This window comes from Raphanus sativus, unplaced genomic scaffold (genome assembly GCF_000801105.2).
Source record: "Raphanus sativus cultivar WK10039 unplaced genomic scaffold, ASM80110v3 Scaffold2151, whole genome shotgun sequence".
Taxonomy (NCBI): Eukaryota; Viridiplantae; Streptophyta; class Magnoliopsida; order Brassicales; family Brassicaceae; genus Raphanus; species Raphanus sativus.
This window is the reverse complement of record NW_026617460.1, coordinates 7,492-17,140: the sequence shown is the minus strand read 5'-3', so window position 1 is coordinate 17,140 and position 9,649 is coordinate 7,492. Positions and strand designations below refer to the sequence as shown.

General features: G+C 34.3%; 1 protein-coding gene across 1 annotated transcript; it reads left to right on the top strand.

Annotated features, from left to right (window-relative positions):
• Positions 1-5,991: 5,991 nt before the first annotated feature.
• On the top strand, positions 5,992-6,757 carry LOC130505290 (putative cytochrome c oxidase subunit 6b-like). Its single transcript, XM_056999890.1, has 3 exons — positions 5,992-6,292; positions 6,368-6,449; positions 6,554-6,757. Exons 1-3 carry the CDS (start codon positions 6,042-6,044, stop codon positions 6,605-6,607), a joined length of 387 nt encoding a protein of 128 aa, XP_056855870.1. The 5' UTR covers positions 5,992-6,041; the 3' UTR covers positions 6,608-6,757.
• Positions 6,758-9,649: the final 2,892 nt, after the last annotated feature.

Below are 9,649 nucleotides of genomic sequence, written 5' to 3'. Positions count from 1 at the left end.
GTAAGAACTTTATGCAACAAGAAGTTACAAAATGAAGAAAAATGAGACATAAAAATACATTTCTAAAATTAATAGATCTACCTTTAAATGAGTGCAAGATGAGAATCATGTGATGAAAAACCTGCAAAAACAAGATAAATTAGTGAGAAAGACATGAGACAAAAACAATCAATTGATATAAGCTTGGTGTTTATAAGTTCAAAGAGATTAGAGAAAGGTTTGAGAGTTTTAGAATGATGAACATCACATTTTTGTTGCAGCCATTTGAGAGGAGTAGAGAGAATGTGTAAATTTTTCTTTATATAGGGAGACAAAAAATCCAATTAGGTTAAATATTTTAGATTCAGAAGACTTTCAAGTAAGTCTTCTGAATAGAAGACTTCCTAGATGACTTACTTGTAAGTCGTCCAGAAGACTTAAATATTTTTAGCGGGAAACTCAAATATTTAAGCGGGAAACTAAATATTTTTAGCGGGAAACTAAATACTTTCACTCATCTATGTTGAAAACAATCACTTTTATTGTATCTTAATTTATATCACTTATAACATATGTTAATTACATGATTTCAATTTTTCATTTACCAAAATATTTTTTTATAAATTTTATAAATTATTTTTAAGATCAACTATACCAGAAGACTTACTTGTAAGTCGTCCAGTCGTCTAGAAGACTTAGTTGTAAGTCGTCCAGTCGTCTAGAAGACTTACTTGTAAGTCATCTAGTCGTCTAGAAGACTTACTTGTAAGTCGTCCAGACCCTAAATTTAACCCCTAAACTAAATTGACTAAAATTAACTAACTAAATAAGTTATAAAATCAAATTAAACTTGCTTAGTGTTTACTATGCACATAAATAAACACATTTGGGTAAATTTCATATTTTTCAAAAATACTTTTATGCTTTCCGAAATCTAACCCTAAGAACACATACAATACTACAACATATGTTGACAAAACCTAAACCAAAGAATATCATGACTCACTACTTTCACTCATCTATGTTGAAAACAATTCACTTTTGTTATATTTTAATTTATAACACTTTTAACATATCTTAATTACATGATTTCAATTTTTCACTTATCAAAATATTTTTAAAAAAAATTATAAATTATTTTTAAGATTAACTATACTGGACGACTTTCAAATAAGTCGTCTGGACGACTTACTTGAAAGTCGTCTGGCCAGAAGACTTATTGGGGTTAAAAACGTAAAAAAAACTGTTTTTTTTTGTTTGGTCATAAGTGGTTGGTTGTAATTTCAATAGTCTTTTAAGTTAGTTCTGCATTTGATTCAAGTTTGGGTATACTTTTGCATTTGAAATCAAGTTGTGAGTTATATTTGGCAATTTTCCCATCTTTTATTCATAGGTGTTAAATTTTTTGGAGTTATTTGTTTGTGTTGAATTGATTTCTTTTAACGTTTTACAGTTTTGTTTTTATTAAGACTATAAATTATTTTCATATTGCATTTATTTGTAAGAGATATTAATAGTATTAATTGTTATGTTGTGTTCAACTTTAGTATTAATGTAACTTGAATTTTAAATTGTAAGCAATATATGGTTTAGCACTCTTTATTGTAAAGTTTGTATAGGGAGTGTTGTTTTATAACCAATTGCGTCATAGCTAAGCTTTGCATGAATCTTATTTGAGTTAATTTTATATAATTCAAGGTTGTAATAGAATATTTTTTTTCTTTTTGTAAAAGATGGGTGATAGATATATAGACGGTTTTGTCATTTTCTGAGTTGGGATTGCATGGGACTGCGAGAAATATTAAAGGGGATTGTTTGAATGTAATTCATAAGGTATTTTGGGAGCTTAACTTGTGTTTTGGTACTTTTCAATACACGATTATGAATATATTTTATTTTATTGGTGCTTTTATATTTTTAATATGTACATTGAATTTTTTTTGGTTGGTTTCATAACTATAGCTTTGTATTTATATTGGTATTAGTTTTTTTTTTACAATCTATTACAATAAAAGTTACATTTTGTCACTTCTCATGCTCTCATCTCATCAATACTATGTCTAAATTTTTCCATGTATCTCTTTTACTATGTCAAATTCAGCGTTTTCTTTACCTTTTCAATTTGGACTTCATACACATTTTCATTTGTTTCTACCATTGTGTGTGTTGTGAAACTCTCCAAAAGGTAACTCTTCTGACGCTTTTCGTCTAGGGTTTTCTCTATTCCCCGACTTCAAGCACTCACCGCTACTCACTGTTCTTCCTCTCACACCGGCCATGTTTTCTGTAACGGCTGGCTTTTCTGTTTCTCATCCCTTTAAATACAACATTAACATCATCCTCACCACTCTCCCCACGCACTCTCTATCAATTAATAGTGATCAATACCATGAACGGTAACCTCTTGTAGTTGTACACTATAAATATGTTTTGTCTCTGCGATGACATCTCCAAACTGCTAAAAAATCTAGACTCCAGTCGTTCTAAAGATTCGAATCTTGGCAGAGGGTAAAACCATTTTACGTTCCCTTGGCTAGGAGCCAGCAAACGTCGAGCTGATCGTGCCTGGAGAGAATTCAAGATATCAATGAGGTTCGTCTTCGTCATAATGCAACTCCTGCATTTCCTATCTATATTTCCATATTTTAATTTAAATAAAATTTCCCTTAATATATTTCATTGCTGCACAATAATGTTACTACACAACACTTACAGTCAATCTATACAACTCAAAGTTTATTCTATATTGTAGAAAATATAAGTAACGTTGTATAGATCGACTGTAACTGTTTTATAGTAACATTTTCGTGCGGAAATGAAATATATTAAGGGAAAATTTAATTTAAATTAAAATATTGAAATAGAGATAGAAAATGCAGAAGTTGCATTATGACGAAGACGAACCTCATTGATATCTTGACTCTCTCCAGGCACGATCAGCTCGACGTTTGCGCGCTCCCGTCCAAGGAAATGTAAAATGATTTTACCCTCTGCCAAGATTCGAATCTTTAAAACGACTGGAGTCTGAGATTTATTAGTAGTTTGGAAATGTCATCGCGGAGACGAAACATATTTATAGTGTACAGCTACAAGAGGTTACCGTTCATGGTAATGATGAGAGAGAGTGGGGAGAGTAGTGGAGATGGTGCCAATGTTGTATTTAAAGGGATGAGAAACAGAAAAGCCAGCCGTTACAGAAAATATGGCCGGTACGAGAGGAAGAACAGTGAGCAGCGGTGAGTGCTCAAGGTTGGGGAATAGAGAAAATCCTAGACGAAACGCGTCAGAATAGTTACCTTTTGGAGAGTTCCACAACACACACAATGGCAGAAACAAATAAAAAAGTGTCTGAAGTCCAAATTGAAATGGTGAGAAAAACGCTGAATTTGACTTAGTAAGAGAGACACATGGCGAATTTTAGACATAATAGGGATGTGGTAGCAGCATGAGAAGTGACAAAATGTAACTTTATTGTAATAGATATCTTATTTATTTGACATTTGAAGAAAAGAAATACGGTAGTACGGATGCATAGAAGAAAAACAATAAATGTACATCAAACATTGACTTTAGTTCTTTTTTAGTTTAAGTAGAAAAATAATTGTATTTATGTGTATTAATTAGTTTTGTTTTAAAGATAAAACTTAAGATGTTTTCACATAAATTAAAAAATTAATTAAATATTGATCATAAATACATCACCTATCGTGGTTGTAATAGTTCAATAAATGTGATTAATATTTTGAAGTTCATAATCTCTTATTTTTAGCTAATATTTCATCGGTTTTATAGTAAGTGTCATTGTATAATTAATTTTTCGTTGCAAAATAATTGTTCTTTTAGTATTTCAATGCAATTTATGTCACTAATTTATTTTGTTTATGCTTACATAAATTAAGAAAAAATAAAAACAACATAGTTATAATACCTAAATAAAGATAAATTGGATGTTAAAAACAAAAAAAAATGAAGGAAAACTGAACATTTTTTATTTTCTTATTTTACGTGAAAAGAACTTAGAAATGTATCTAATTTGAGACGGAGAGGTAACTTTTTTGAACATTATATAAAACATTTATTTGACAAAGCAGAAAGTTGCTTTATAGTAAGTTATTTCTTTTTCAAAGTGCTAATCATTCTTTACTACACATTTTTATTTTTATAAATTTTGAAGCTTGAATGTTGATCTGTATAACTTTTATGATAAAAAAAAAAACTTTTATGACTCTGAACTTATTTACCCTGAAAATTGTTTTACAAATTCCTATTACAAGATGGTTGTGTTGGACAATATCAAAGAACATTCCAAGTGAATGGCAAAACCTAAATTCACAAATGTTTCTTAAACTCTATAGACCATCTGATCCTGTGGAAAAAAGTGGATCGATTCCTGGTATATGGTCAGCAGACAGTTTCCATCTAGACACTGCTCTTTTGAAATTCATGAGTTCTCGGACCACACGCCTTGCCATATCAAGTTATCATCTCTGAGGCCTCTCATTGGCTCTAGACCTTTTATGTTTTCGGCTTTTGTGGCAAATCACCATTTGTTCTTGGATAAAATTCAGAAATCTTGATTTTCATTGGGTTATCGTATCTTCCCACTCAGCTATTTCTTTCAGATTAAAAGGTCTAAAAGGTCCAATCAAAACTCTTTGCGAGGATAATTTCAGCAATATTACAGCTCTTAGTGATCCTAGTCCTGATTCTCTTGACAATGAAAATCAAGCTAGAGATGTATGTGCTTTTTTTTTTGTATCTAGCAGCGGAGATATTCTTCAGACAGCATTCTCAAATCAAATGACTTGAGGCTGGAGATTTAAATACCCGGTTTTCATTGTATTACCTTTGCCAGAAACATTTCAAATGCTTTAGTTTACCTTACTCCGGTTGATGATTCACGGACCTCGACTTTGGATGAAGTTCATCAAGTCGCAATTGATTATTTCTCAGACATTCCATGTACTGTGAGGGAAAGTTATTGCAACCATTTGACTGGTTTTCTTAAACGTATTGTTGGTCCCACTTGCTCAGATTTGAATTAAGTGTTGTTCAATGTTCCCATTACTCCTGATTTGATCAAATAAACTCTTTTACAGCTGGCCTTAACAGAATTCTAAGACCTGACGGTCGATCGAATTCTTTAGAGGTGCTTGGGAGGGTGTTGGTGAGGAGGTGTGTAATGGAGTCCTTTAAAGTCGTGTTCATGTCCTCAGGTCTCAATTAAATTACTCTTATCTTGACCTGAAAGAGAATTTGTGCTGATAACTTCAATTGAGTTTAGACCAATAGTGATACCAAATACTCTTTACAAGGTTATCACCTGTATCATTGCTGACATACTCAAATCAGTGTTGCATTCTATTTGTACCGAATCAAACCGCTTTTGTAAAGAATTAAGTTATGTTGGAGACATTGTTATTGCTTCAGAGGTTTTAAATGGTTATCACAAGACCGGTCTCTCTCCTCATATCACTTTAAGTGGACTCATCAATTGATTTTGACTTTGTCCGCTGGGATTTCTTACTGAAATGAAAACAGGTTTGCATCATGGTGATCCTCCTCTCTCCCCGCCTCTATTTGTGTTGGTGGAACGTCCTTTCTATTGTGCTTGACAAAGCTGCCAACAACATGATTTTTGGGCACCATCTGAGATGTTTATCTTAATTTTTTGGGCACTCATCAACATATGTTTATCTTAACTTTTTTAAAGCATCTGAACTTCTAGTTTGTCGACACCTGACAATTAGAGTTTTAAAACACATCTAAAAAAATTGTAACTAGAACCTTTCATTATTCTCTTTCCTATTTTTAGATTAATTTATAATTGGAACATGCGTGAGAATTCACCGTTAGTGATGCTCCAATATACAATAAAGGTTACTTGGGCCAGCACATTTGTTTTGACCGAACTGAACACGAGAAAACACGTACAGCTCCGTCGAGCACGCCACGTATACTCAACCGCTATGACGCAGCATCAAACCTCATTATTAAAACTTTGCTTTCAAAGCCAAAGAAAGTTGAACAAAAAACTCCCCAAAGAGGCAAGCTGATCAGAGATGTCGTCCGCGCAAATGGACCCACACGACAAGATGAGATCACGCGATCTAAGTAAAGTCGCGAGAGGCCAGCAAGCGCCAAGACCAGCGCACGCTCCCGGTACGGTGTCGCCTCCACCCCAGAACGAAGCCACGTTTCGAGCTAAAAGAGGAGAAGATGGTGGAGGAGAGACTGACTCGGCGAGGGATGAACTGTTTCCGGTGACTAATGAAACGCGACATTGCTTCAATCGGTATATGCAATACCATAGGTAAGTTTTAAAATTTATCTGTAGCTAAATTAAATGACTAAAATTTATATATGATATTTTAACTTTAAATACAAGGTGTCTTGAGGGTAAGGGAAAAGATACGAATGATTGTAACAGTTTGAGAGATTACGTACGTACGATGTGCCCTGAAACACTGGTGAGCAAATATCTTTGTTATAGTTTCTTAAATTATACTTTGTTGGTGTAGTAAATTATATTTTTGTTTTGTAATATGTTCTTTCTTTCTTCTTAATATGTAAGGTTGAGAAATGGGAGGAACAGAGAAAGTCTGGGACATTGCCATCGTCAATTTGAAGATTAGGTTACAACATGTAAGAGTCTTTCTTATAACAAGAGAAGTTTAGTTCAGTCGTTGTGTGGACTGTCGACAGTAGTAATGTTAAACCAATAATAGATCAGATTAATAAGTAAATGAAATCATAATCTAGTAATTATTTGTTAATAGACGTGGGATTATTTTTATATGGTTAGTGTCGATCTAGATTCTGTCCTGACAGATTCTTGTTATTGGTCCATTCAAACCTGACTCTGCTAGACATTCAGCTTCAGCTAAGTTCCGGGAATTTCTCTTGGAATCCATCTCGATTCTGTTACGTCCCCAAACTATATATTGAAAGAGGAAGATTATGCGATTTTATTAAGAAACCCAATAAGGCGAACCCGGGTTCAAACCCCACCAGCCATACGGATATGAGTTATTGCTTTCGACTAATTTGAATGTCCAGGAGAGGGTCTATCCGTGGGCTGTACCTTCACCCGGGGGTTAGGCTTGTGTCATCATTGATCCGAGTTTAACCCTTTGTTTTTCAAAAGAAAAAAGATTATGCGATTTTTTAACGAAATTTTCATTAAACAACACACGAATTAGATAATATTCTTGAAAGTATATTTTAAAAAGTATATATAAAACTGTTCACAAGTTAGTTGGAAGTATATTTTAAGAGGTATATATAAAATTGTTCACAAGTTAGTTTTGTGGTTCCATGAGTTTTTTTTTCTCAAATGGTTCTTCTATTATTCAAGAGGTGGTCCTTGAACAGAACAATCGACGTAGTATAAACTTCTATGAAAGGTTCTTGGATTATCGAGATTAATTATTTACCGTCTATCCCAAACAATTGACATGTAGAAAACTGTAGCATGCACTCTATTGTCATGATGATACTTCCAATTCCGAATGTAAAGATGATATTCTCTTATTTTGGTTCTTTGCCTACATTAACCGAATCTCACTTTCTGCATTCTTCCATGTCCATCCGTAATCACTAAAAAATGCGTTTAGAATCTATCAATCAAACATATTTCTGGATTGTTCGTCTGTGTTGTAGGTTGTGTTAATGTTGGTCCTTCTTGTTCTCGGTTTGCTGCATACTAAACTTGACATTCAGATTCAGCATTCAGACATTTTTCAAAGAGTCCATGTCTATCCTTCTGAAGAGTTTATCATTACTTCCTTTTCATATATACCATAAGATCCAAAGGTATGGATCTTTATCGAGTTCTGGGTCTTCATTTCATTCTTCCTCTAGAACATATAATCCATATTTGTGAAATGACTAGCGCTAGGGAAAAGCATTGACGGGGTCGGAGTTTCCGCATGTGCTCATGTCTGTAGTGCTGGAAGGCGTTCAAATAGTGCATGATTGATAGTTTCATCCTTGCACTACAGTGAGGGCAGTGATTATTACAATGCATATGACGATGGATTAGACTACTTGCCACTGCTAATTGTCAGATGTTGCTTGCCAAATGAAGTGTCTGATTTTTGGAGGAGCTTTTAATTTTCAAGCAAAGGCTTGAAGTTTTGTGATACTTGGTTCTGAATTTTCGATGTACTTTCTCAGCAAATTAGTCGTCACGCAATATCCTAGATTAACAGAGTACACCCCATACTTTGTGAAGCTCCAGCAATATCCATCTCGGCAGTGATCTTGGCTTATGGCCAATGATTTGATCAAAGCAATGTCATCCTTATGAACATAGTTTTCAAGTCTCTTCATGTCCCATCTCTTCGGATTACCTGTTATAAACTCAGATACTGGCATCATCAGATGTATAGCCGGGGCAATTGATCTCGCTGGTCTCGCTGGAACCGTTAATATCCAGAGGTCTTCCCAGGCTCTAATTTCATTTTCTGAATGTACTTTTAATCTTATTCTTATCTCTATAAATGGCTTCATAGCCATAATACTCGTCCACCCATATGAGGGATTTGATGTTTTGTTTAGACGCAGAGGTGAACTGCAAAGGAAATATCTTCTTTTCAGAACTCTTGCCAGTAGTGAATTTGGAAATTGCACCAAGTAGAATTACCTAATAGTGAGTCGTCTCTCACTTAGTGGTTTGTTATAATCATTAAACTTGGCTTTGGAGGTTGAATGATTTAGTGTTAGTAAAAGTAGGTGCTTGTTGGGTAACAAACATCTCCTTCATCTATGGACTTTGTTGCAGTGAAGCTTTTTGTGGCATCATCTGATATTGTCCATCTCTCTTGCATATCTTGTAACTCATCTATTAGTAGTTGTAGCCTCTCCTCAAAGTTCTCAATGTTGAACTGATGTTTTCCAAGCTTATCATAAGTGTATGCTGATAGTTCTGTCAGTTCCTTTTGCATTGATTGTAGCACACCCATGCTGTCGTCTTGGTTTTCTTACGAATTGATGGTGTATTAGTATCGATAGATTCCTTAGCTTCAACGTCGATCGATCTCGTGGAGTCCTCATCGATCGATTCATATGTTGGTTGATGTGTAGGTTGCAGAGCGAGTTGCAAGTTGTCTCTGAATAGCTTTGATCTTCTTGTATATCCTCTCTATCCATGAGTGCAAATTATTGATGCTGCTGTCGAAGGGAAAGTAGATGAGTGAAAATCAAGTTGCGTTTGAATCGTATTCATCTCCTGCTGCAAAGCATCTATTCGGGTGGCTAGTATATCCATTCATCACTCATAGGATAGTAGAAGTTACCAATTCTTTCTTTAAAAAAAAATTAACTTTGCGCCAATCCATCAGTTGCTTTATTCTAGTATCGATTAAGGTACAATGAATCTCGTCGGTCAATGGCTTCCATCTGTCACCGGTTGGTGGTGTTGGTTTCCATGCTGGAGTTTCTCATGTTTTCTGTTTCAGTATGGTGATAATGTCCTTTGCAACGCTCTCCACAGTCGCAGTCCACCATGAGATCTTGTTATTGAGTGAATGGTAGACACTGTCAAGTTTACACTTGAAATCATTAATTGAATCTTCTTGAATTGTAGATTTCTTTGAGCTTCTCATCCATGTCTTCTTTGTTGTAGGGATCTGGTGGTGTAGTTTTAGTGAGCTCTTCTCGATGTTCT

Coding starts and splice junctions, on each gene's coding strand:
- LOC130505290 (XM_056999890.1), top strand. CDS start 6,042: ATGTCGTCCGCGCAAATGGACCCACACGACAAGATGAGATCACGCGAT. Junction 6,293..6,367: donor CGGTATATGCAATACCATAG/GTAAGTTTTAAA, acceptor TTTAAATACAAG/GTGTCTTGAGGGTAAGGGAA. Junction 6,450..6,553: donor CGATGTGCCCTGAAACACTG/GTGAGCAAATAT, acceptor TTAATATGTAAG/GTTGAGAAATGGGAGGAACA.